This window comes from Lepidothrix coronata, unplaced genomic scaffold, assembly GCF_001604755.1.
Source record: "Lepidothrix coronata isolate B3197 unplaced genomic scaffold, Lepidothrix_coronata-1.0 Scaffold87, whole genome shotgun sequence".
In the NCBI taxonomy this organism is placed as follows: Eukaryota; Metazoa; Chordata; class Aves; order Passeriformes; family Pipridae; genus Lepidothrix; species Lepidothrix coronata.
Genome location: NW_016690267.1, coordinates 2,295,672 through 2,322,860, shown reverse-complemented (window position 1 = coordinate 2,322,860; position 27,189 = coordinate 2,295,672). Strand labels below are relative to the sequence as shown.

Genomic DNA, 27,189 nt, shown 5'->3' with positions numbered 1-27,189 from the left:
ATATTGGATATTGATTAGATCCACTGAGAAAGGATGTCTCAATGGCTGCATAATCAATATTAGATATTGATTAGATCCACTGAGAAAGGATGTCTCAATGGCTGCATAATCAATATTAGATATTGATTAGATCCACTCAGAAAGGATGTCTCAATGGCTGCATGATCAATATTGGATCCACTGAGAAAGGGAACAGCACTAAGACAAACAGCCAAGGCATGAAAGACCCAACACTTATGAGAGTTTCATATCCAGAAAAGCAAGAGGGTTGGAAGGGTTGGAAGGTTGGAAGGTTGGAAGAGCTGGAAGGCTGGAAAGTTGGAAGGTTGGAAGGGTTGGAAAGTTGGAAGGGTTGGAAGGTTAGAAAGGTTGGAAGGTTTGGAAGGTTGGAAGGTTTGGAAGGTTGGAAGGGTGGAAAGTCAGAAGGGTTGTCGTTATACACCTTATGCACCATTGCACAGGAAAAGCTCTGTCTGTCCTAGAGGTCAATAAAGCTGTAAGATGTGCACACATTTGAGGGGAATGCTAAAACTCTCCTGCACAGGGAATTGTGGAGATTGTCTAAAAAGGGCTCCTAGTCCTCCCACTCCAGAATTCCAGCAAAGTGTCAGAAGGAAGAGCAGTGAGGGGAACTTGGGAGTTCGTTGCATTTGAAAACCAAAATGGATCACGTTCCTCTAGGAAGTCTTAGTGGCAACATCCCGAGGGGTTTGTAATTCTTACAGGGTCAGGCAAGTTTCCTGTCAGAGGAAGTTTCCTGTTGCACATATTAGTATCAAAAGCTACTTATTATCTTCATTTGGGTTTATTTATGTTTATACACAGAAACGGAGAAACAGAAAAAGCAGAAAGGGCCAAAACTAAGAGAGTTTAGAAAAGGATAACATTCAGGAGAATGCATGAGAATTATAGTTTAGGGGCACCAAGTATCAAGTCAGGAATAATTCCCTAAACGAAATGTCACTGCTTTTTCCAAATTCCAATCAAGAATAACCACCTCATATTAACAGCAAAGGAACAAGGAATAGCATGTTCCTCCTTTTCCTAATGTGCCATTGTTAATGGAGAACACGACAGGAAGAATAAGTCAAGAGGATCTTTATCCGCTTTCATTCTGTTTCTGTGTAGAATTAATTAATTTTAATCATTTGCAAACAGAGCAACAACTTTTAGAATCATGGTTCTGTTCTTCAAAAAAAGCATGACAAAGCATAGAATCATAGAATCAAGTGGGTTGGAAAAGACCTCCAAGATCATCAAGTTCACCCCTTGATCCAACACCGTTGTGATTACTAGAACAATAGGATTTTGTGTACAAGCCTAATTTTTGTACCAAATTTTACCACGCGAAACGTGCACAGAGCACTTGTTGATGAGCCACAGGCATCTGTGAAACAGGTCCCAAGAATAAAACACAAAAATATGCTAACTAGCAACTAAACCCATACCAGCCAATACATTCCCATCCCTGTCAGGGACTGAAAAACACACATTTCAGAAATACACCTACTTAAAGCTAATTTTCTACGCTGCCGTGAACATCACCATCAGAGAAACAATATCTCCTTGCCTGTCCTTTAACAATGAGGAAGATGACTGTGAGGAAAATAAACACGATAATTTCTTGTCCAAAGCTGTCACTCAGATTGATGGAACAACTGAGTTTTTCCACAGCTGAATTAAAGGAGACACATACCTGGTAATTTTAGCGCTTTTCTCCATTTCTCCAACCGAAGGGAGAAACCTTTAGAGCCTGGGACATCCAAGAGCAGAACAGACAAGTCCTGCTTATGCATATGCAAGGCAGGAATTAGTGTCAAAAAAATGCTCTGCAGAAACAGCAGATTCAGAACTGCTCTTGAGAGAAAAACTCCTACTTAACTAACTGGAAGGTTTTCTACTCTAGTGGCTTCGACCAAATCTGTGAATGTCATGTGTTCTGGGACATCTGACTGCTGGCAATCAATTTGGTATTTGAATTTTCACAAAACTATTCGAGGAAGAGGCACTATGTTGAAGGCTCTCAGTATCCAAGATATTTAATGGTATCAACTCTGGATTCTGAAGCCACTGTTTGTATCTTAAATTCTGCTTCATCTCTGCTCCATTACTTCCACCTCATTGGAAGGCAGTTACACATTGTTTTCCATGTCCCTACTGGGTGCAGTAGCACTGTATTTCTATTTATTATCAGTGCAGTATCCTCTCTCCACACAAGCTCTTCTGGCTGCTTCAATGCTGCTGACTTTCTCAAATATATTCTTTGAACTGTGCTCCCAATTTCCTGTCAATAAGACCCTCTTCTCTGAAGATGTCTCCTAAGATAGCCTTCTCTTTCTCATACATATTCAAACATCAAATGGAATTTATATGTCTCCCGTATCTCAGTAATTTTTTGCACACCAATAAAAAAAAAATCAAGACATTTAAATCAAAAACTGCAGCAGTGTCCCAGTCATAATTCTCACATATACCAGAAAAAAAGCTGCCTTCCTGCTGGAATTTCCCCTGGAGTTTGATTTGATAATGCTGCTGATACAACCCAACAGGGAGGCACTGGGGACCTCGTTCACCAGGAACAAACCCAACCTGCTCAGTGTCCAAGGAACAGACAAGCCTGAACAGCTACAGCACCATCAGAAATTATTCATCACCTACATTCATAAACACTCCCTGCTTATGGAGAATATTTTCAATCCCATTCAGAGCACCAGTGGTATTAAAGAACCAAAGATCCAGGGATGGAAACTGTTTCTTCATTACTGGTCATGCCCTTCCATGCAGAGCAGGCAGAATGTGTGTGTGCAAAAGCAAGCAGTGTATTCCCATTTTATTGTCACATTTTATGCTCTAGAGCAATGGTAGCTTTTTATTTAACTGAAAGAAAATATTTAAAGCCATCACTACCTCCATGAACTGTTCTTCTTTAACATAAATGGAGGGAATTACCATGCTGTCTTGTGAATCCCAGGTTTTCCACACTACTTTTCTCCTGTTTTAAACCAGTCTCTAAGTGAAGATGTTTAATTGCAAATGCAGATGTAGCTCTACTGAGTTGGCACTTCAAGGCTCTAGAAACAAGGAAAGCATCAGCTTTGAAAACTTTACCAGTTTGGAACTGTTTACAAAGTTTAGGAAAAAAAAGACCAAAAAGAGATACTGAAATTAAATACACAAAAATAAGTGCAAGGCCACACTAAATGTGTGTGCCGTGTTCCACAAAGCCAAGGATCAAATAGGTTTGCATTAAACAAGGGAGGGTAGAAAAAATACTTGAGGAAAACAGAAGAACAATGGCATAATTTAGCATATTTATGTTTGGGTCAGACCCAGGTGATTGCTTTGGAAAGGACTCTGCTCAAAGTGAGAGGTGAATGGAGGAAGGGAGTTCAGGAAAGAGGTGGGTGTTTGTCTTTAAAATAAATTATTGGGAGAATGAAATGAGCACTGAATGTATTAACTTGCAGTGAACACTCCAAATATCTTAAAAAATACTGTAGCAGCATCTTCCTCGCCTTGATTGTTATTAAGTAGAGGGCAAACAAATGCTCCTTTGCAGAAACAGAATTTGGAGCTCTGCCAGGAATGGTCACATCTAACACACATTATTTATGACTGTATAAAGTGCAATAATGTTAGTCATTTAATGAATAGCTGGAGGATGTCTGTTACAAGACGTGAAAGGATCATAACTTGTTCAAGGTAAAGAAGGTTAAAAATGGGAATTTCTTCACTCAGGAAGGTGTTGGGAGTCTCCACCTCAGCTCTACAGAAATGCAGTTTCCAGCTCCTGCTCAGCTGTCAAGGTATCACTGCTGACCTTTATAAACTCAAGGCCTAACACTGTCCTCTCTTTATCTCTTACAAACCCCCTTTGATATCTCTGACATCCCAAATTAACCATCTCTCACTAAAACTTCCATTTGGCACAGTTTATATCCCTCCTCCCTGCCCTTCTTCTCACAGCTCATTCAGTCTCCTCTTCCTCCTCCTCCCTTCACACCCTGTGGACATTTTCCAAGGGGCTCCTCTCACCCCATCACTTTTTCCCATTTTCTATTTTTACCCTTCTATTAACCTCATTCACACACGTGGTCTCTCCTCAGGCAGGGACCTACAACCCTCAAATATTCCACTTTTGCATATCTGTACCCTGCCACCTTTCTCTGGGCTCACAGACACTGCAATAGTAAATATAACAATAGAATTCCACGTTTATCCCACCTGATCTCCTTCCAATCACCACCTTCCTCTCCAAAAGGAATCTTTCACCCAAATAGAGATGAAGATTCTGAGACAGAGCAGTAAGATAGATATTCTTTCCTTTGTTTATACCTCACTGATTTTCAACTTATATCAGTTATTCTGCATATTAAAGAAGGGGAAAAAAGAGCTGTCTGAGAAGGAGGAAATCTCTTTGGATCTATATTCAAACAAGGAGATGAAACAGGACACAAACAAACAACAGCTTTTTGTTGTCCTTCAGAAGATAACTGAGATTTCATGGAATGCAGAGCTATTTGTTCATGGAATCTAATTACATAAAGTGTTCTGTACCTCTGCCACTGAACGCCACGAGTACAGGGCTGTTGCTTGTTTCTTTTTAAATTGTGGGGTTAGATTATTTTAGCTCTTTTAAAGCAGCTCCCCATTTTCCTAAAGAGCTGCTGTTTCCAGCCATCAGACTTTGACACCTCTGCTACAGTAACATGACCATTCCTGGCCAGCCACTCGCTCAATTTATTCACTTTTCAGCACCACGGATCACACACACCGTGCAAAAATGTCTCTCCAGCATAATCATGGCTCTTAAAAACTCAAAACTTTGCCACACAATGACAAGGTCTCCATATTACCAGAATTGCTTTCCCTCCTCCTCCGCCCCCACCCAGCTCCTCATCAGTCTCCAGCATGACTCAACCCCGTTGAAAAGCAGGAGGTTTACAAGTCACTTCATTTCTTTCAAGCGAGATACATCATATGGAGGAAATAAATAAAATGTTTTTTACAAAAGTTATTTTCAGTGCCTGGCCCCTGGTGGATAATTGGGTCTATGTGGTTTCATGAGCTGCTTCTATCTGGGGATTTTTCCCCATCAGTTTTGGCTCAGCCAGGCAGAAATCCCCGTTTTGAAGCCCCTCTATGATGGCAGCAGGACCTGGCCCAGGAGCGCGTCAGCATTTCCTTCTCACTCTGACAAATGTATCTTGGAACTATTCCTGTTCCAGTTCCTGCCTTATCTCCAAGACTGTGGGCAGGGTAAAAACTGCCTTTGCACAAATGTATTTTTCCTAAGGTCCTGTGTGCTGAGGGCCATCTTTTACTTGCCAAAACCCCAGACTGCAGCTCCGCTCTGAGGTTTTCAACACATTTTTAACTATTTCACGCCCAAACTGCAGGCAGTTTATTGGCCAGCCATGAAATGTTTGTGTTCATGCTCTTCTTTGTCTCCCTCTCACTGGCCTGTGTTAAAATTTACACAAAACAAAAGGGGGGGGAAATAAGAAAATTACTGTCATGTATCATCCTAAGGAAAATGAAGTTAGTGTGTCTTATTTGCAGTAGTCAAGAGGGATTAAAAGCAGAAGCAAACATTTATCTGGATCAACTGATATATCATTATGATTGCAGCTTCTTCCCCCCCCCCCAGAGTTCCATGGTGGTAAAATTTTGAGGATGAATTATGCCAAGTTTTGAGTATCCCCTGTTAGCTGCTCCTTGCCCTCACTTCCAGTCAAATTGCCTGAACTGACTGCTGTCAGCACTGGGCAGAATTAAGAGCCCTCCTGGAAAAGCATCCCCAAACCTACAAAAATAACTGTAAAAGAACTGAATGGGGCAGGTGTGAAAAAAGAGCAAAGAGGGCTAACACAGGAGAGATGGTTCATTGAACTCAAGGGGGCCAGGTAGTAGCTGAAATTTCAGTATTATAAATAGGACATTATGTAGCTGAACTAAAAATAGGAGTTTTATTTTTACTTGATGTTCCTTGCTGCTGGCTGCTGACCTAGAGAAAGAGGACTCAGAAAGGAGAATTAAACAATTCCCCACAACCATGCAAAACAAAACCACCAGCCTGGCTCCAGTGCCTATTTGCAAGCTAAGAAGAATACAATTTCTTTTAAACTAATTTCAAAAGATGTCTAACTGAAAGAGCTCCCTAATGCTGCTACGAAAAGAATGCAATAGAATACAATTTCTGCAGAAAACCAAGTGCAATTACAAATTCCCTGTCTACATAACTTGATATAACAGAAAATGGCTGGTGTATCTCCTCTGATTCCTTCACCCACTCTGGGTGTGTGCAACTGCTCTCCACGCTGGAAGCACTCTCTGCTCAAGGGTAACAACACATTATCATTCCAGGACTGGCTTTCAAGGCAAGATTGAGGGGTCCAGCAAAGGTCTGGAAGAAAATGTGATGTCAATTTGCCACCTGCCAACGGTCTCAGGGCAGCACCTTCTGTTCTTCCCTTTCCTGAGGACCAATTTGACACTTAAACAGAGAATCTGAATTTAGCTCCAGTAAAATGGCAGCTTTGCTGGCCAGCTGCTGAGGTGGTTCTTCATACTTTGTTTCATTTAAAAAAGGAAAAAAAAAATAGCACAAGCCTAAACCACTGAATCTGGATTCAAGTTTCAAGCTCACACATTCTAATTCTCAGGACAAAAGCGACTTGAAACCATGGTTTTGGTTCTGCTTACAAAGATAAGAGGAAGTTGTAAAATAAAACCAGATCTGAATCTGAACTTAAGTTCACAGATGTTTAAGTCCATGGCATTTTGGGAGGGGGGGGTGTGTGCATCACTAAAATCTAAGGGTCTTGATAGACTTGAGGTTTCCCTGAGCTATTTTTGGCTGTATCTGCTAAATTCTGGATCTTTGCAATATACCACAGACCCCAAGGGGCTGTGCTCAAGTATTTATCCATCATCACTTTAGTAGGAAGCCGAACTGAAGATGAGAATATGGTGATTTGACTTTGAAGAGTCAGCCATAATGACTTAAACGAATTTATGGCAACAACAAAAATAACTTGTGTTACTTGTCATTGCTGGTAACGCTGAAATAAAGGTACTTATTATAAGAAATTGTTTATACTTATTTATGGAAAAATACTTAGCATCTGTGTAGTCTGCATGCAAATTTTCCAGTCAGTCATTCTTTCTCATGGGCTGAAAAATAGCAAATTCCTTATTTGCTGTATCTGTACACCATTCACATCCTTCACTATATTAGTGATCTGATTTGTTTGGGAATGGCAAGACTCAGAACATAATTCTGCACTTAGCTTAAATAATTCTAAAATGCAGGTTAGCACAGAAACAGATGATAATTCCAAACTTCTTGCTGCTGCTAAGCTATTTTAGCTTCTCTCGCTGTCAAAGCCAAGTCAAACACACCTAAATTAAAATGCCTATTTGCAGTGTCTCAAAAGACAACAGAAAGATTAATGTATTTTGTTTTCTCTCCTGATTTTTTGGTAATACTTTTTCACTTTTCATATGTTGGATCAAAATCCCCAAATAGAAGTAAACGCCCTCACTAAGCTGCAGGGTTGTATTACTGCTGGGTTTTGATACAGCAGGGAGAGGAGAGAAAAACAAGAACCAGAACCCTTCCATATTGGAAAAGTTGGCTAAATTGGCCATTTCCTTTCTTTCATTGTACAATTTTCTACACATTTACACATAAATAAATAAATAAATAAATACACATACCCCACCACTTCAAATGTAGCTTTGGATGCTACTAGTAATTTCAACAAACCTACACTGGTGCCTTCATTTTTTCCCCTTCTCCTTCCTTAATAACAGAAAAGAATTGCTGGGCAGCCTCTGTAACCCTCCTGGCAGCAAAGGGAAGGGACACAACAACTAAGGAAAGGACACAGCCAGCCCCAGGTGGACCTGACCTGCATTTGCCTGGTGTGACCCACATCTCTTAAGCCCCATTTTTGGTGTAAGGGCACGAGGAAACTTCAACTCAGCAGGACCACAATGCACTGACACTGGCCTGTTGATCTATGGCCACAAACAATGCCAGCCCCAACAAGCTACAAATAAAAGTCACAGTGATTAATGTCCCAAGTTCTGCCCCAGACATTCAACCTATTAAAACAGAGATATTTTCAAATGGACAAGGTTCTTGCAGCTCAAAGGGAGAATTCTCACTTCCCCTGCAGGTGCCTTCCCTTTCTGCTTCCCCAGCATAATGTGTAGGACACAACTTCTCTGTGCAGTATCTTCTAACACATGGTAACATCTAACAAACAACTAGAGACAACACTGCAACATCTCCAGTGAGCACTGGACACTGGAACTGGTTTCCACTTGAGGCACCACTCCCTGCAGCAATAATGCAACTTCCCAACCAGGAGATTTAGTTCCACTGCTTCATTTGCACCCTCCCCTTGAGCACAGCCCCAGCACAGAGACAGAAGCCCTTGAACACAAGCCCAGCCCCAAAAAATTCAAGGGAAAATGTTTAGCTCTGGTTATGACCAGCTCATTTAAGTGGCTCCATTTTGAATACCAAGCAGGTCCAGAGGAAAGTTTTAGGTTTCCACGTCGGTGCCCCATTTTAGCCCTCACACCATCTACTCTTGGCCATCCTGCAAACAGAACCAACAGCAGCACAGCTGCATCACTGCAAGGGAAAGCTGGCTTCCTGAAGAAACTTCTAGTATTTACATCTTTTCCCCGCACCAAATGTCATAACTCCAACCAGCCTCTTCTATTTTCCTAGTTAAAATAAACAAGCCCTCTTATCACTAAAAACATCTCAAATCCAATTCTCTGTGACAGGAACAGCCAACAGGTTTTGGACTGTTTGCTGCCACACACCACACACTTGTACATCCACCTAAATGAAGCCACTGCGGACCAATTATGAGGATTCTGTTATTCCATTTGGACTTAACTCATTTGGGGATTTGATTTTTGATTTGTTTTCCTCTGAGGTTTTTTGGAAGCACTAGTGGGATGGAGTTTAAATTAAATTGGGACCATCAGCATCCCAAAGACAACTATTCAGTAGCACACATTTAATATTGATTTAATATGATTATGTGGGCTGTTTGTAACCGCAGCTGTCTAACTAATGCCACTTAGACACAAAGCACTTCATATGTTCATTACCAAGAATGTTAGAATATGAACCAAACCAAAACACAGCTACATAATCCACACAAATATTTAGCTCTGAAAGCTACAGGAAAGTTTAAGAATTAAAGCTGGAATTGTCAATTGACAGAGACAGCTGAGGTGAATTGTTCTGTGAATTGCACACATGGTCTAAGTGCCACTGAATAAATAATTACAATACTATAAAATATCCAAGCAAGTCACAACCACTATGCCATCCAGAATGAATCCCTAACAAAAAAAACTGCAACAATGCCAGTTGTCTTTGAGGATGACCTTATATTCCTGGCTTCTTCCAGAGCCAGGTGCAGTTCCAATATCATGCTGAACTCTGGAAAACAGGAATGCCTGTATTAGGGCACAACACTGCTGTTTCCAAAACACCTGTTATAACTAGCAATCCAGGGGGGTGGAAAAGAGGGAGGTATAGACTTCTAATCCTACCAAACACAGGATTATTGGGAACGTCAGTGCCAGTCCCTGCTGGGGTTTGTGACCAGGGCCCTGCTCGGGACACAGCAAAGTCCAACCACGTTTGCTTATTTCAACAGCACTGTTCCGAGCGCAACATCCACTTGACGTAAATAAATAAAAAACACGGTGGGTGGTAAATAAAATAGGATTGTGCAAGAGAATTTGGCATCAACGAGCTATCAATACCATCCATATGAGTATGTCAGGGCACGAGGGGGGTGGTCTGTGAGAACTCTTGGCCACGAGTGAAGAGCGTGGGTGTCGTTTTATGTGTCTTTTACCTGAAGCAGAGACCGCGGTAGGGCCGCGCGGCGTTCAGGGGAGGTAGCACCTGGCCAGCACGCAGCACGCTGCTCTGAGGAGGGCTGAGGCCATTCCCTGGCACAGCACTATCACCTGGGGACAGCACCGGCTCCTGGCACAGCACCGTGCCCTGGCACAGCCCACACACCGAGGTGCGGGGCCACCGCCACGCGGGGACCGCCAACATGGCGGCGCGGCCTCACGGCCCCGCCCGCGCGCCGGGGAGGACACCGCCCCCCGCACAGCGCGGCCGCTGGGCGGCGCCAACGGGGCGCGGGACGAGGGATGAGGGGAGCGGGGTGAGGGATGAGGGGAGCGGGGTAAGGGATGAGGAGAACGGGGTGAGGGATGAAGGGAGGACTGGTCGGGCCGGGCCCGCAGAGCCTGGCGGCATTCCCGGCGGCTGCCAGGCGGCGAGTGGAGCCGGCGCTGCCGGCCGCGCTGATCCCGCAGCGCTGGCGGCTCGCCCCGGAGCGGCCCCGGGAGGCAGCTCCGTGCCCGCCGCCGTCCCGGTCTGGGCACGGTCACGTCCGGTGTCTGTTGGCTGGCAGGTCTGCCAGGGCTCGGGAAGAACACTGAAACATTCCCAGTGTTCTTCCTGGCAGGCTGTAAGGAAGGGTTTTCCAGCCGCAGTCAGCGCTGGCATCGTGGCACGGCCGGAGCGCGGCCCCTTCGGCTCAGCGCAATCAAACTAGTCAAGCCCAGGCTGCTGGCAGGAAAGGTCAGGAATACTTCTCAGTGACAGATCTTCTAAAAATTAGAGCGTTGATGTCGTGCAAACAGAACACGTCCTCTGTACCCCGTGCTGTCAGCACCTCAGTGTTGGGGATGTCATGGCCATATCAGTGTTCCCATGGCTCAGGGACACGTATCCACATTCTTTACCGCATTTATCTTTTGTCAAGGTAAAACAAATCTCCAGGTTCTGGGTGGCTGATGGCTGTACTGGGGATGAGTTCTGTCAAGCCATCAGTAACATCTTTCCAGATAATCAATGTCCCAAAAGATTTTTCTGCTCAGTTACCTTTTGGAAGTGTGGTTTGTAGGGGTCTACATAAAATCCCAATAAAAGTCTCACTGGATAAAGCTCCATATCAAAGTTTCCAGCCCTTAAAATGTCACCAAATAGTTCAAAAGAGTAACTTTAAAGTGTAGTGGTTCACAAGAACCATTTTTAGGCTAACTATATATTTTGTTTCCATTGATAAATTTTCTGCTACACCTCAATTGAAAAAGGTTTGGGGAACCCGATGTGAATTTAGTATTTACTTCAAAGTTTTTATTAGTTGACCTTCCTGTACAACGAGGCAGGTTCTGTTGATGAGCAGCACAGTTACCACTGAGCCTGTAAACTAAACAATCTAATGGGACCACTAAGATTTGCTGATACTCCATTTTAATCAATGTTAATAAAACTGAACGTGTAACTTAAGTTACAGCTGTAAAATCCATTATGTTCCCCAAGTAGAGAATCCACTTTGCTCAAGCACAAGTGTTAACAATTCATTTTAGCTATCACATTCTGGTATCATAGTTTTCTTGTTGTTCATGTCTTTTTAGGTATTCCACAGAAATGTGTTTTCAGTTATATCAGAGAGATTTTGTATTAGAAGTCAGGCATTCTTTTGAAGCACGGGCAGTGCCAAATTAAAAAATGCCTGACTGTTGAATGTGGTGAAAAGCTTCACCAAAGTGCTTAACACATCAGAAATATTCATTACAGTGATTCCCAGTTAGGGTAGGAATAACTAACTTCCCAGCTGCATATTTTAGAAATAGTTATTCACATTAGTCATTCCTGTGGAGTGTGCACCAAGACTACATCTCTGACAGGGTCTTTTTGAGTACACTCTGACACTCAAGAAGTTCTGCACGCCCAGAAAATTCACATTCAGCTCATCCCTGTGTTGGTGAGCAACTACCCAACTGTTTGAATAACCAGTGTGTCAGCTGGGAATCAGATGGGGAAAAGGAAGCAGCTACAACACTCCCAGGATTACAGTTCTCACCCAAATTGTACAGCCAGCTCAACTGAATCAAGGCTTTACTGCAAAGTCTAGAAAGTACATAGTCTTTATCTGCACAAAGGACATCATTCCTCAAGGGTGTTACCAGCTGAAGAGGAGCAGGGAAAGAAAAATGGTACATTCATAACATATCAACACTCAGCGTTGCAGCTCAACAGCAACACCAACATCAAGTGCTGTTGTAGAAAGAACTTAACACCAGAGCAAGAACCAGCCCTGCTGCTCTGACACCATGTGCTGTTATTCAGCACAATATCTTTCCTTCTAATAAAAAATAAATAAAAAACAAAACTGAAAAGAAGGAATACAAGATGTCCTCATTTCGTTTTCCACCAAGAGAAAGTACACAAGCAATAGTGTTACCAGGTATTTCTGGTAAAGCTGGAGGGATGTGCTGGACAGTTATCACATCCTAGACTTTCATGGTGCTTCAATGTGGAAAATCCTCACTGCTGTGGCCAGGTCTGGGTCAGAGCTGCCATTTGCCCTTTCTGTTTCCCCCTTCTTCACTTTCCCATGTGAAATGTCCGTGAGCTTCTCACACACAGCACAACACAAAACCACACCAAATTTCTTTTTCTCTTCTCTCTCAAACATGCTCTTTTCAGAAACAACAACAGGGGAAATACTCCTACAGACAAATGACATTACAATACAGTTCCTTCAAAGTCCTTACAGATAAAGTTTATTTCAGCCAAGGCATCCCCTCTCACCACTCAGCTCACTTTAGAAAACAAGAAAAAAAACACATTTACCATTTCACCTTTTCCCCTTTCTCTGTCAGAGAAATCATAAGTATTATTGCACCAGTGTTTCTCCGCTTCAAGATCAAATTAGCAACACAAACTCTCTCAAACAAAAGGAACAAAACCCACAGCAATCAATGGGGACTCTCATCTCACACTACTAGTGGGCAATTAGCAAAGAGAAACAGAAGGATGAACAAGATCAGACTTTCACTAAGTAAACAAAGCTTATCTGTAAAATAGAATTATTGCTAAATGTAGTTCAAAGTATCAATAGAAATTGTGTGTTCCATTTGGTCTTTCATTCACTAAGCACATTGATCTTTGAAAGCATGATTCTGACTAATGAGCTGTGTTAAGTGGCTCTTGGATTTTTTGTTTTGTTGCTGTGTGAAAGATCGGGGCTCACAGAAGCTGATGAAAGAAACAAAAGCTTCAGTGCTTCTGCTCTCAGATGTCAGCCTCTCGACCTAATCTCTGGAACAATTCTCAGTTTATTTATTTACTTAAAGGCTACAAATCCTGTTTAAGAGCTTGCCTGAAGTAGGTTGTATCATCTCAAATGGAAGAAGAAGCAGGGATGCAGAGTTCCCAAATGGGGGGGGTCTCTATAAAATACTCTTTGAAAATACTCTGAAAAATACCAATAAAGGTTGCAGCACTTCCAGCCATTCACATCTTAAATCAAACAGTGCATCATTGACTTGTTCTAAGAAAGCAAAAAGCACATGAAGGTGCAGAAGCAATTGCTTCAGCTTTTCTTGGAACTTTCACTGAAAACAGTTGTGGTTATGTTTTACCAATTTAACTGGGTCCATCCAGGTATTGAAAAATAAATACAATAATTCACATTTTTCAAAAGAGATCACAAAATACAGTTTTCTTCCAAAACTAGAGGCACGTACCACTTTCAAGACTGAGCATCAACAATGGTTCTTACAACAAACCATACAGCTGGCTGTAGAATAGGCACCCTTTTTTCAAAAGGTTTCAAGACACTTTGTATATTTGGCTGAATAAAATTATTTTTTTTTAAAACAGTCTTTTGTTGCTTGGCAGAACAGAGGTGTTATTTAAAAGTAAGGTGAATGCAGCAGACACACAGAGAAGCAGCAGCTCCATCACAGGACAAGTCAGTGAATGTTTTGACGTGACATCTGAATTCAGTGATTTGTTGAAGACTCTCTGCAGTCTGATGGCAAATAAACAGCTTAAGAGGCAACTTGGGAACACAATATGAGTTTTCCTGCCCACCTGAAAGGCAAGTTACACTTCCTTTCACTCGTGTCGGCTTTTCTTCAACTGCAACAGTCATAACTTCACCTTTGTACCGAGGAATATGGAAGAGCTGTTTAGCTTGTATTTTTGGCAGTGCTCCTCTTCAAAAAAAAAATCACTCAGCACACATTGATTGCGCTCAACAAAAATCAAGGCGAAGCTTTGTAAATCCCTGGAAAAGTTCCACTCAGAGTCTCTAAAGCCGTTTGCTCCGGGAATGATGAACAAATTGTCTTACAACAGCCCACACTGTACACACGGTTGGCAGGGAGGGTTTTTAATCTCCTCAGCTGAAGACAGTAGTTGCATCCTTTTAGCTCCAATAAAAATACTAGAACTCCAATTATTCCTTGATAGGAAATTTCCAATTTCAAGCCACATCTGTTTAAAATTTCTTTTTCCTAATCCATTCGAGAACCGTTATCACAACGCTACAAAGAGCCACCGAAAAAGTCATCCAGTGTTTTGCAATGAAAAACAAACAAAAAAAACCCCCCCACAAAACCCAAGAAACGAGGGAGAAACTGCTAAACACGAGGAAATAAATGCAATTCAGCACAAATTGAGGAACACAGCAGCCTCGAATACACAGCACTCCACACACACCAATTCCTCATTAACAATCATAAAACTACGTCAGAACAAAGACTTGCCGCAATGGTTTTCTTTCAGAGGTCAAAAATTAAGTTGTGAGCGAGCTGTTATATTCATTTATTTCCACACTGGTTGCCTTGCTGGGAATGAGTGTGTAGCAGGTGCATTTATATTTTTAACCCTTTTCCAAACCACTGGTGGTGGAACAGAAGCATTCTGTCGACTTCCAGGTGAATGTCCCTGTGGAGCTGCAGCTGCCCAGCCCAGTCCAGCTCACTGCTCTGGGCTCCTGTGAGCATTAATGACCCTCTGGCGTTTCACCCGGTTCATGGCCCTGTTTTCTTCATACTGCAAGACAGGGAAGGAAATTAATACATCAGCTGCCATCATTAGACAGATATGTCAAATGTAAAAGTGTAGAGAGAGTTTATTACCCGGGAACAGAAACAATATATTCAACTGATGCATTAGACATACAGCTCTTGTTAATACCTACGTATAGGTTCGTTTTTACTTTGAAATTTACATTTGCTCCATTAAAATACACATTTCCAAGTTTGATGTTATTAAGCTAAAGAGTATTAGAAGACTTTAATAAAGAAGATTCAGTTAATCTTAAGAAGGAACTTAATTATACAGCGATTTTACATCTGACACTTCACACGTGGACTGGGCAAAAAGTTGCCCTGGTGCTACTCTGGAGCACAGGTCAGGCTCTTTTCCTCTTAAAATACTGATTAATGTGTGTCTGCCTTCTGAAGCATGGATTTGTCATCACAGACTTGGCCTACTTTTGATCCTGGACATCAATTAAATGCACAGATAAAGAGTATACCAAGATGAAAGGAACAAAGGTAAATTTGGGTTGAATGAGGGTAAGGCATTTGGGGTTTTTTTTTTAACGATTTAAACAAGAAGCACAACAGAGACAGGGCTCCAGGATTCCACTTAAAATGTAAAATGGAATCAAGAAAGCTTTCACAGTTTAGATATACGTGTAAGACCACCATGCTTTCATGTCTGCCCCTGCACTAGCAGAAGCTTGAAGAGCCTTTCTTTCATTGCAACCAAAAAGGAAACATTTTCATGGCTAAAAGAAATGAAAAATTAAAAATCAATGCACGACCTGATATATATTTCATGAGAAGCAAATTATTCTTGTTCTTAAGTTAGAGCATATATTTGTTCAATTTTTTAATAACCAGTATCATGACTAAAACCCAAGAAACCCACAAATGCCCAATTCTCTATATAATGTAATAAACTACTAAGGAAATTGATTTTGGAAAGGATTTGCAGTTTTTCATCCATTATACTGATTGGTCTATAACTGAGATAATGACCTGAAACATTACTTAACATTTACAGAATGCTTAACTTTTTCCCATGCCAATATTTAATTTTTCAATAACTCACCCATGATTTTATGTAGAATGAGAACAATGGATCTTTAAAAGCTACATTTACAAAGCTACATTCAATACTTGTGAACAGCCTTTCAGGGGCTTCCTAGTAATGGCATATCAATGTAGCCACATTTTTAGAAGGCAGACAAATATACTCATCAAGAACCCCTTTAATGTAAAGGTTTCAATGGGAGAAAAATAAGATTGATAAGATTACACGGAAAGAAACTTTTTACAATTGTGAAATTTATGTCAGAATCAGAAAGTGCAATTTCAAGTTAAGAGGTGTGTGAAAAGTTCATTTCTGCATTCTGTCATGTAGGCCTGGCAACCATGAATGTAAAGATCAGTTGACACTCTTCTGAAAACCTGCCCATTAAGACGGTAAATCCACTTAAACTCCTGGAATCTTCCCTCCTTCATATCTGCAGACATAGTACAGCAGTATTTTCACCCAGGGTCTAACTCAGCAACTCATTAAGTATTCTCAGTCAGTACAAGTGACTTCAGTTGTAAATGTTACTCATACAGAAGTGACCATTACTGCTTCATATCCTACTTTGTGCAAATACCACTACTAAAAAAAAAAAAAAAATTCAGAAAAAGCTCAGAAGCAATCTGTGAAGTGGCAGTTCCTGTCTGCAGTATTTGTTTTGGTGAAACATGTGTTTGCCTATTTTTGTGTGTCAAAAAATACACCACTCCATTTGTTAAAGCCAGATTTTACTTGACAAATTGATCAAAAGAAGTTTAAATTTGGTCTCAAATGCCCACCCCAGAACGTGGTTACTTTTATTGATTTGTGCTACTTCGTAAAAAGCAACTCAAGTCCTGTCCAGTTTTGTACTAAACATTAAACTCACTGTACATTTGTTTCTTACCTCTTTTCTTAAGCACTTCCTCATCTCACGGTCAATGTCGTTGCAATGGCCAAAAAATTTCAAGATGTTGTGCTGATGAGTTAGGGAGAAAAACAAAATTACAGTTCAAAGGTTTCTTCCTCTGAAGCTCCAAATTTCTTGCATTTTTCAACGTATCCTGGTCTTCTTTTCCTTTCCTTTTTTTGTGAAAAGTGATGCTTGGTAACTTTTTCCCTGAGTAGCCAGAAATTCAGAGCTAATCCTGATCCTCACTTGAGCCACCCCCACCTTGGTGAAGGTTGAAGGTACTCCCCATGTTGTACAACCAGACTAAACAAGGGCACCTAAGCTCAAACTATTAAGTCTAAATGTAGAACATACATTTTATGGATCTAGAAGTCAGTCTTACAACTCTCACTCACACTGCCTTGAATAATGGACCAAAACCAAATATTCTGAACTCCAGGTTGTGATAAAAATGCAACGTTCTCTCTGCTTTAGTTTTTATTATTTCTTCATGATTAGGGAGTCAAAGGACTCCCTGCTCCATCATCCCAAACACATGAGGCATGTGGTGTTGTTCCAGAAATTGCAGGCACTGGGCTTAATTGACTGAAACATTAGAATCAGTATAAAAAATGGGAGATTAAATTTCTCCAGATCTTGAGGTTAATAAATAAGATGCAATTACCACCTTTATGACACAGCTCAGCTGTGGGCCTTACACATATTTAAGTGTTCCTTAGTTTCTGAAAAACTGCAGGCCTTGTCCTCGTGGGCATTCCCAGCTATCCTGATGATAGCCACCATAAAATCTGTCCTCTTATGAAGGATTTCCTGAAGTAGTTCCATATTATCAGCCCTCAAATCACTCCCAGAATGCCTGCCTCTAGGACTGCTCTTTCAGAGGGATGCTTCCTGCCATGCCACAGAGTTTCACAATGGAATTTGGCAGCAGAGCAGCCAAGTGATTTAGAAGATCTGAAGGACTGGAGGTCTCAGTAGATATTTGCAGCTACACAATCAGCGGAGACAACTCAGCCAATCTTGTACACAAGTAATGAATTTTAAAAAAGATTCAGGAAGAACAAAACAGATGAGAATGAAATCACTTCTGTATTTCAGGGGAGACCTCCCTGCATTTCCACAGCTGAGGAGCAGCTGCTGGATTTATACAGAGGATACAGGAACACTGGTAAGGATTTAAACAGGGGCCAAGATTTCAGCCAATAGAACATGACTGGAAGCAGGAGTGGGTTAATAAAGATTATGACAAACACTTAACTATAGCAGTGCTATAATTAGCTTGTTTACACCTCTCTGCTTTATAAAGGGCATCAGGTGACTCTGAAGCAGTTGAGTGAAATAAGTGGTCACTTCACTGCACACTGATCTGGCTTTTACAACATTTTCATTTCAGCTAATACAGATTTAATTTTGTATTCTGCTCCCACACCTGCATGTTAAATCTCAAGGTGAATGCTCACACTTCAAGCCAACTCCACTCTGACTATGCAGCAGTTTCATCTATGTTTATTTAACCAGATTCCTAAGATGTCACTTCTTGGCTCAGATTATGAGGGGAAAAAAAAAGAATCAGTTTCTCAAAAATAGTTATTACACCTATTACAGTGATACAATTGCAAGACAATATGCATTTCTTTCAGCTCCCACCTATAAAAATTAAGTCTATTTAAAGCACATACTTGGCAACAGAGTGGAGTTATTAAAAAATCAAAATAGTGACATCAAACAGGAATCCCATTAACCTCCCCTCACTAGAAGCAAAACCTGATACACAGGGCAGGTTCTAGATTAGGAATAAAGTAAATCAAATTGACTGTTGTGAAAATACACATACAGGATACCCAATTAAAAAAATAACACTTTTCATCCCTCAGGAATAGTAATTTAAATTGTAGGTGAAGGTTCCTAGGACATGTTGGCATTGTAAGGAAACAGAAGTAGTCACCAATAACTCATTAAGATCACTGAGTTCAGATTTCAGTGACTTCAATTTAAAAAGAATATTTCAGTACATTCCCCTTGAATTTCAGATGAAAAAGTATTGCTCCCTTTCAAGTGAGGGTGAAAGGAGCCATCCTCACCCTTCCTGTTCTGAGACTGCCAGCACAAATATCCTCTCACAGCTGAGCACAAGACTGACAAAAGTAATTCCTCTTCATGTAAAGACCAACTTCAAACAAAACCAAGAGAATATAATCCTGTGCATGGCTATTATTGCTGCTCCTGGTCCCTTCATAAGTCAAACTGGCAATAGATTCCTTGGAAACACTTGCTGCCAAGGAATTCAACTGCACCTATTAGTTCTGTTCTCAAGGCAGTCTAATAAGCTACGTTATACAGCAAGCTCATGACACTTGTGTCTTGACATGCATGTAAAGCAAAAAAACCCAAACCCCAAACAACAAAACAGTCAACCATTACTTTTCAAGTAGTAAATCAATATTGCTGCTCTCCTAGTCAAGGCACAGAAAGCCCAACTAAGTATGTACCAAAAAGCAGGACAAATGTGAATGTATTTTCTTTCCTGGTTGGATTTTTCACGGTCATGAAAAAATAATTACAACATTTAAATTTTATATCCTGCCTATTATTTATATTATTTACTGCCTCCTCTTAACTGATGATCATTTTGTTTGGCAATCTTTTTGATCCTATAGTAGTTAATGTACAAGAAGAGTCTCCTCACTGAATTCCAGCTACTGAACACTTTTACTACACTACAACATTAATTAAAAAAATCAACTAAAAAAGGAAAGAAAGTCTCTACAATCTCTCAAATTACTGAAAGCATTTTTAGGTAAATCAAAATTTTTGAACTAAAAAAAAAAAAAAAGCATAACTCCTACATTTAATACAACTTTTAGCCTTGAAGCTCAGAGATGTTCTGGACAGGAGCACTGGAAGTACCACCTGTGAGATGGAATCAACAGATTGCAGCATGTCCATGGTTCAAGATTCTGCACTGCAAGTGCCAACAAAAACAAATTAAATGCTGCCAAAGAAAACCACCACAGCACACTCACTGCAGGTGAATTTTAGTTGCTCTGCTCCCTTCATTGTTGTAATTTAGGAATCATAAAGTGTGGTACTGGAAAAGCTTTTTAATATGTTACTTTAGCTAACATATTTAAAATCTTGCAACAATGTTGTTATGACTCTTTCACGTAAAAGATCTCTCACATTTTGTGTATTATCAGCCTTGGTTTTCATTCTGTAATGACTTTTGAAAAGAAAAAATTACAATTCTGCTCGAAACAGTAAAGCTAACATATGTATTGTCTTAGAATATATGGATAACTGCATTAGAAAAAATTATCAACATTGTATCTGAACAGAGAGGTGAAAATATTTTAGGTTGTGTGTAAGGATTGGTGTAAATCACTTTTCACATTCACAGTCAACACTTAAATATAGTTTTGTCTCAGTAGCAACTATGAAATTTAACTTTTGCATGCACTAACACAACAAGGTATCTGTCCAGAACATCCATTCAGAGTATACTGGGAAAATAACTAACACCACTGCAATAATGCTGCAGAAAGCTTTCATTGCTGGGGACGAGTTTTCTACATCTACAGATTTACTACAGAGCAGATCTTAAAAGAAGAGGCTTTTAAACCAGTGAGATGAAGATTCCATCATCTTGAAGCGATGAAGAGCCTTGAAGACAACTTAGCATTTCCAATCCTTGGGTTGGTGCCTCTGAAGAAGATGGAAGTCAAACAGTAATTCCCAGTTAGCTCTCCAGGCACTGAATGTCAGGCATGTTGGGATCCCCATCAACACATCTGCTTACAACAGACTGAAACATCTGCCCATGGATAGATGGAATATGGAAATGCCATGACCACACAAAAGGAGGGCATTTGAAGTTGCTTTTGCTATTGATTTTTTGAGGGGCACACAGTACTAAAAGGTGCAGAAGTTATTTCAGTCCTTAAAATAGGTCCCTGTGTATCAAGCTGGAGCACAGGAAATTTTAAGGTATGTTGTATTTCCTAAAGAAATCACTGGCAAGATTTTACACACAGTCATCAGATACCTGTTCAGTGAAAACACACCAGCCACATTTCATGGCTGCTCTGCCTAGGGAAGGGTTTGCTCTTTGTGACCGTGTAATATTCTCACTAATTTATCTGACACTCATTTCCCCAACCCACCCACTCTTTTCTCTGCTCAGCACTCCTTACCTCCTTGTGACACTTCTTGAGCAGACTGATAATTAGGTTACACTCTTCAGTGTGCAGATGAGGAGACAGGTCTGGATGCATCTTTAGTTAGGGATGATTTTAGTAGCACAAGGACAAGAATCCCAGAAAATTTCCACCTGCCAACATTAAAATGTGAAAGTATAACCAGAAAGCTCGATTTAACACATATTATCAGCAGGATCTTAACAAAATATATTTTAGATCAAAATGCAGCTTAATATGTATAATTTATATTAATCAGTTAAAGTTATTAAACCCAGCATGTCTGATCTTCTACACAGCCCAAATGTTAAAAATCAACTAGAAGTTTATAATCTTGGCTATCATGGACACAAGCACACCATTGGGATTTTCATTTTCAGGGACTCTCTAGCAGCATGAATCTTCCTTGAATTGCAGATTATCTTTTCACCTTCCTACTTCAATTTTCTGCTTTCTCACTTTAACAAAGTGAAGTGTATGGGATTTTCTTTCTACCTTCTACAAAGTTGAAGTAGAACAGGAAGCACAAGGCAATTTCATTACAGCACTCTGAGAACTGGCACCTTTTTTAGTTATCTACAGGCTTTTTAATGAGTCCTAACCAAACATTGGTGATGCTTTAAAAACCAAAACTTCACCAAAAGAGTAATGATTCTATTTTTTAATTATGCACAATTGGAATGTCCCTTCTTGCAACTCCCTGTTGTTGCCTCTTGCTCTTTCACTGTTCTCCTTTGAAAAGCAACTGGATTTGGCTTCTGCATGAATCCCAACTCCTTCAGCCAGTGGAAGGAAGCATTTAGGTTGCCCTCAAGTCTTCTCTCTGGAACACCAAAGCTCCTTGAACCTCATCCCATCCATCAGCTGCTCCACACTCCTGACCCTCTTAGTTTCCTCTTTGCTGGATTTGGGTTTTATCATCTCTCTTAGACTGCAGGACCAGAGAGAACACAGTATTTCAGACATGGCCTCAAAACTGCCAAGAAAAGGGGAATAATAACTTCCCTTGATGTGCCAGCGATGCTTCTACCCCAGCCCAGGGAGCCACTGGCCTTGGCTGCTGCAAGGCTGCACTGCTAAATCAGGTTTTAACTTCACATCAGCCAGGACCCCCAGGTCCTTTCCTGCAGGATTCTGTGGGGCAGGAGCAAATTTCATTCTAGAAACAAAATTTTATATTACCTCCCACTGAGCAAAAAAAAAAAAAATATCCCCAGACGTAATGTTAAAGTTCTTTTGTTGAAGAGGATGAAAGTGTCACGTGGTAGCAGCTGAAATAAAGTGACATCTTTGCTGTGGAAAATCACTGCATCAGGGAGGGGAGGAGGAAAGTCCAGTTCATACCAGGACAAATGGACAAAATTCTACTTGTATGGTCCATACTGCCACTGAATTAAAGAGATGCCTGTTTGTTTGTTTACTTAGTATTTTGTCATTCCCTCTTCTCCCAAGATCACCTTTGCAGCTGCAATACATCAGGCAAACACCACTACAGCTTGTATTAAACAGCCACCACTGTCTTAAAGCTCCAGCTGAACAGACCAGACAAATACAAGTAGCCAGTGGTCAGATTTTACAATTGCAAAATGCCCACATTCAGCTGCAGTGCTGGCAGCAATAATCCACACTGCTATTTTTAGGATGCTCAAGGAATAAATTCAGCTTGAAGAGGTACATACACTAAGGTACCCAGCACTTCCCATCATGTGCTCAGCTTCACAAGAGTTAGATTCCCACAAGCAAACTAAATTTTAAAATTCCAAACATTTAAAAGCCTCTTGAGAACCACGAGAATATGTTCCACATAATGTTGTGAATACATGTAGTGATTTCTTCCAAAAATCTTCCCCCATACTATCTGGAAGTCTAATATTACACCACACTTACTCTTAGCACAGAAGTTGTTGGAGACTGTACAAGTTGCTTAAGCATTCTCTGACAAATTAACAAATGAACCTTTGGAAATATGACAGCAGGAGCACGACTGGAACAGCAAAGTGATTAAGAACCCTGCTGTGTTATTGCCACCAGCTTTTGATTGCATGCCACACAAAGTCAATATGTTTTAAATTTATCAGTGGAGGTTTTTGATAGCACTGGAGTTAGTGCTCCCTTGGGAGGGTGACCTGCTCAGTGGCTGTGCTTCACTGTAACACGTGTGAACCCAGATGATTATTAAACCTCTTCATCATTCAGCCTCTGACTGCGCTTCCTGAAAGTGCCACCCGAGGGGGCTGTCCGGGAGGGAGAAAGCAGGAGCGGTGTCCCGGTGAAACAGGGAATATGCACATCAGCACAGGCCAGGAAGTCAAACGGAGCACTTCAAGGAAAGACTCATTATTTCTAAATTAAGGTGAACAATCACTGCCATCGTTTACAAAACTCTTCTCAGATCATGGGCGAAAGCCATCCGTGTCACAAACATGGTGAGGTGTCCACTTCAGCAATTAAAACCCTCTAACAACTCAAAAGCATTTTCCAATGGCACCTCAAGTAGGACAGATGCTACAAATCAAAGGTCCCAGCTGTCACACCAGTTCATAGATCAGCATTTCTGAAATTTTCAAATAACATTCAATATCAGAATCTTTCGAGTTCCATTACCAGACATGGCACTCAGTTCATGGAGGCTACGATGGAATAAAGCAACAAAACATCTTATGGTGCTCATGGAAGCCTTCCCTGGAGCCTTTAAGGACTTCTGAAGTTGTGACAGAGCAGTGTCATCGGTGCTCAATACTAAACTGATGTTTAGGAATGTCACATCAGGCAGTGATCTGTAGGTGATCACAGAAGGCTCAAATCTTTTTGCTGGAGGGGAACGACTCTGACAAACCAAAGAGTTTCAAGAGAAACAACAATGTGTATGAGGAAAGGACAGGATAAGCTATTGCTTTCTTGAGCTTCTTTTTAATAATATTCCAACATAAACCAGATCCTTTCTAAAAAAAATCAAAAGCCTAAACTTAGCAATTCTCTGACAATGACACTGAACTGCCAATACCAATATTTTTGTTCTGAAAAATTATGAGATAATTCCTTGCATAAATAATCTTGGACACTGAGCATATCAAATTGCTTAAGATTTCCTAATAGGAATCAACACATAAATTATCAAGAAGTGATACTCATCTCTAATCCAAAAGTTGATCTATACACATGTTCAATACATTAAATGTTTAATGTTAATGTGCTAAAGGAACCTACACATATTACAATGTTCAATTAAAACCACAAAGGCCAAGCAAAAGGCTGTGCCAAAGGAGCAGGCAAAGAACTCTGGAGGCACTTCATTCACACTCCTGTTAGACACCAAAATTTAGGATCAAGTGCTTGTTTCTCTCCATGTGGCAGTTTCTCCTCCTGACCTCCTTAAGGCAAAGAGCAGCAAAAGGACCTGGCCATATGTTGAAAGAAGGGATTTGGTACATTCCTGCTTCTTCCCAAAATGAATTATGAGGTCAGCATGTCAGGAATCCACAGAAGTTCCTTGCTTTTCTTGGAATCTCCCATAAACGTGAACTAACCAGTTCCCTGATGCAGAAGAAAAACTAAATTAGGTTGCTTTAGTGTTGCTGATTAGCCTAATGCTTAATATTTCCATGCTTGAGGGATCACCATGAAAAAAAAGATTTAAATCTAGGCAATTGTTTCCATATGATGCTTTTTTCATATTTCACTTAAACATGTCTTCTAAGACTACTTTTTAAACCAAGTTTTGGTTATTTCATTTAAAAAGAACACAACAGTCATTTTTTTCAACTTTCTAATGTCAGTGTTAAAAAAAAAACCACCATGAATTCACGTATTGCCCAGAAAAACGACTTAAGGCAAAACACAAATCCTTGTTTACCAACCCCGATGATGAAAAATTGCACCTGAGCACCTCCACAGCTGCTCATTAAGCTCCTTAACCAGAAACGCAGAACTTGGCTTTCCACAGAACACAAACATTTGCTGCAAACACTCAAACAACACCCACCAGGCGGCAGCAGAACCGAGCAAAGCAGAACACGGACTCTCGGCAGGGAAGGGTGAACAAACCCGTAACTCCTCTAAAGAGCCGCTCTCCACGTTTAACATTTACTTTTGCACTTCATGTCACTGTCTAACTTGAGTAAGACCAAACATTCGGGGTCTTAAATTCTCAGTTACATAGTATTGTTCTGTTTGGCATTGGAAAGAAATAGTTACAATCCAAACAACTCTGTTTACTCAAATCATCAGCTTTTTCTCTGAGATTGTACAAAGTTTTAGCATAAAAAAAGGATTCAGCTCCACACCCAACGGTATCATTCATGTCACTTCAGCAGAACTTCTGCATTCCCACTGTTACCTTTTATACACAAAGAATTTTTGGTGACAAGTTTCCAATACTTGGATCAGTCATTCAGAGAAATGAGAAATCACAGTTGATGCACACAATCTCAAAACACAAGAGAACTCTTTAATAAACCACTTTTAGCCAAGTCTTACACAAATTAGTCATAACCTCCTGAATTTCAGTCTCTAAAACTAGTCACTGGTTTTCCAGCATTATTTCCCCCATTCTGGTAAGTAATTTAGAAATGTATCTATCAAGACCTGCAAAGAGCAAGGAAATACAAAAGGGGCCAATTACACTTACTTTAAATATTTTTAATTATGTAGATTGCATTTACTTTCCCTGAACCTAAAACCCATTATTTTTTAAAAACTTTGATAAATGAGGTTCATACCACTTTCTGCCAACATTTCAACATCCCTAACAGAAGCAGAATGAGCTCACCTGCTACTTTTACTAATAAGTATCTGATAAAACTACATTATACCTGATTTCACACCTAGTAAAGCAATAAGGTGTTAATCCTAATGAATAAGGCAGGTTGAACACCAACTTGAATATCAACTAATTTCTACAGTTTTATTTCTAATACAAAGGACTGAGTAAAGCACAAGAAGGCATTTTCATTTCCTGGCAATTATTTAAGGTTGTATTCATACAACAAACATCAGCATAGTTACAGGACAATTAGTGGAATATTTTTATTACTACACACAGCCAGTACCACTGCACAATATAACACTGTATCAAAGATTACTGAAGCTGTCTCTTCCTATTCCTGCTATGTCTACGAAGACAACGATATGCAGTCAAGAATGACAAGACCCAGCCAGCATAAAAGTAAAGCATTATCCAGTGGGAAGTGTCCCTGTCCATGGCAGGGGGTTGGAATGAGATGATCTCTAAGGTCCCTTCAATTGCAAACCATTCTATGATTCTATAAGGACGAGGTGCTGTCACCCAGTTCCCGTTTTGCCAGCTGGTCTTGTACTTTGGCTGCATCCACCAGACCAGGCTTCATTTCATCTCTGTTTCACGAATTTCCCAAAGAACAGTATAACCCTAGTGCTGCCAGCAGAATCCTCTAGCTTACTGTAAAACAGCTAGGGAAGAAAAGGGAGCAAGAGGATCACACTTCCCTGCTGGAAAACACAGGCTCTGACCCCTCGAGCAGCCAGACCCCCTGACGAAAGGCAGAAAGAAAGTACACACTGTCCGAGTGACACGGCCGTGCCAAGGGGTGGGTGCGAGGGGCCGGGGCACCCGCTCTGTTACCAGGGTAAGGCGGGGGGTCCCCCCGAACCTGCGCTGTCTGCAGCTCCTCACTGCTCCCGGGAGGCCTTCACAGAGCGGCGGGACACACACGGACACACGGACAGCAGCTGACGGCAGCCACAGCGGCGAGACCTCCGAGCTGCCCTTCCAGAGCTCTCCCTGAGCCCCGCGGGAAGACGCGCGGCGAGCGGAGGGTCCCAGAACCCGGACCCCCAAGGTCAGGCAGTGGGGAGGGAAGAACGTGACAGCGGGAGGAAGGAGGGTTTCCCAACACACCTTCTTTTCCCTCAGGGTTCCCTGAGGCCCCGCCCGAGGCCGCCCCTCACTCACTGGCCGCGGCGCGGGGCGGGCGCGGTGCCTCGGGCGGCCCCGGCCGGAAGCCGCCTCAGCCGGGAAGGCGCGCGCGGCGCCGGGGCGGGAGGCGCTGTGATTGGACGGCCGGGGCCCGGCGCGGGGTCTGATTGGCCGGTTCGAAAGGCGGGCGGCGCGCGGCGGGGCCCGGACCGGCAGGGCGGGAGCGCNGGTTCGAAAGGCG

At 41.3% G+C, this 27,189-nt stretch overlaps 1 protein-coding gene and 2 long non-coding RNA genes across 9 annotated transcripts in view; 1 reads left to right on the top strand and 2 right to left on the bottom strand.

Moving 5' to 3' along the window:
* The window catches only part of LOC108500263, a 79,271-nt gene extending 69,169 nt beyond the window's left edge, over positions 1-10,102 (bottom strand). For all 3 annotated transcript variants that reach the window (XR_001875802.1, XR_001875803.1, XR_001875804.1), the window contains exon 1: positions 9,903-10,102. This is a non-coding gene — a long non-coding RNA (uncharacterized LOC108500263). The remainder of the gene's footprint in view (positions 1-9,902) is intronic.
* Positions 10,103-10,140: 38 nt separating this feature from the next.
* On the top strand, positions 10,141-11,778 carry LOC108500279. Its single transcript, XR_001875807.1, has 3 exons — positions 10,141-10,223; positions 10,530-10,645; positions 11,758-11,778. It is a non-coding gene; the product is annotated as an uncharacterized LOC108500279 (long non-coding RNA).
* Positions 11,779-12,609: 831 nt separating this feature from the next.
* Positions 12,610-27,034, bottom strand: CMC2 (C-X9-C motif containing 2). Of its 5 annotated transcripts, none has more exons than XM_017821017.1 (4): positions 26,931-27,034; positions 21,053-21,189; positions 16,857-16,928; positions 12,610-14,917 (listed from the first exon to the last, which is right to left on the bottom strand). In XM_017821017.1, the coding sequence occupies exons 2-4, from the start codon at positions 21,131-21,133 to the stop codon at positions 14,843-14,845; spliced, it is 228 nt and encodes a 75-aa protein (XP_017676506.1). In that variant the 5' UTR covers positions 21,134-21,189; positions 26,931-27,034; the 3' UTR covers positions 12,610-14,842. The 5 variants fall into 5 exon arrangements, with proteins under 5 accessions (XP_017676506.1, XP_017676507.1, XP_017676510.1 ...); XM_017821018.1 differs by lacking the exon at positions 26,931-27,034 and adding an exon at positions 26,683-26,923; XM_017821021.1 differs by lacking the exon at positions 26,931-27,034 and adding an exon at positions 24,424-24,569.
* Between the last annotated feature and the right edge of the window lie 155 nt (positions 27,035-27,189).

Excerpts from the sequence above, each read along its gene's own strand:
- CMC2 (XM_017821017.1), bottom strand. The coding sequence starts at position 21,133 with ATGCATCCAGACCTGTCTCCTCATCTGCACACTGAAGAGTGTAACCTA. Across the intron at positions 16,929-21,052 it reads TCAAGAAGTGTCACAAGGAG|CACAACATCTTGAAATTTTT; the intron begins GTAAGGAGTGCT and ends CTAACTCATCAG. Across the intron at positions 14,918-16,856 it reads GGAAGTGCTTAAGAAAAGAG|TATGAAGAAAACAGGGCCAT; the intron begins GTAAGAAACAAA and ends CCTGTCTTGCAG.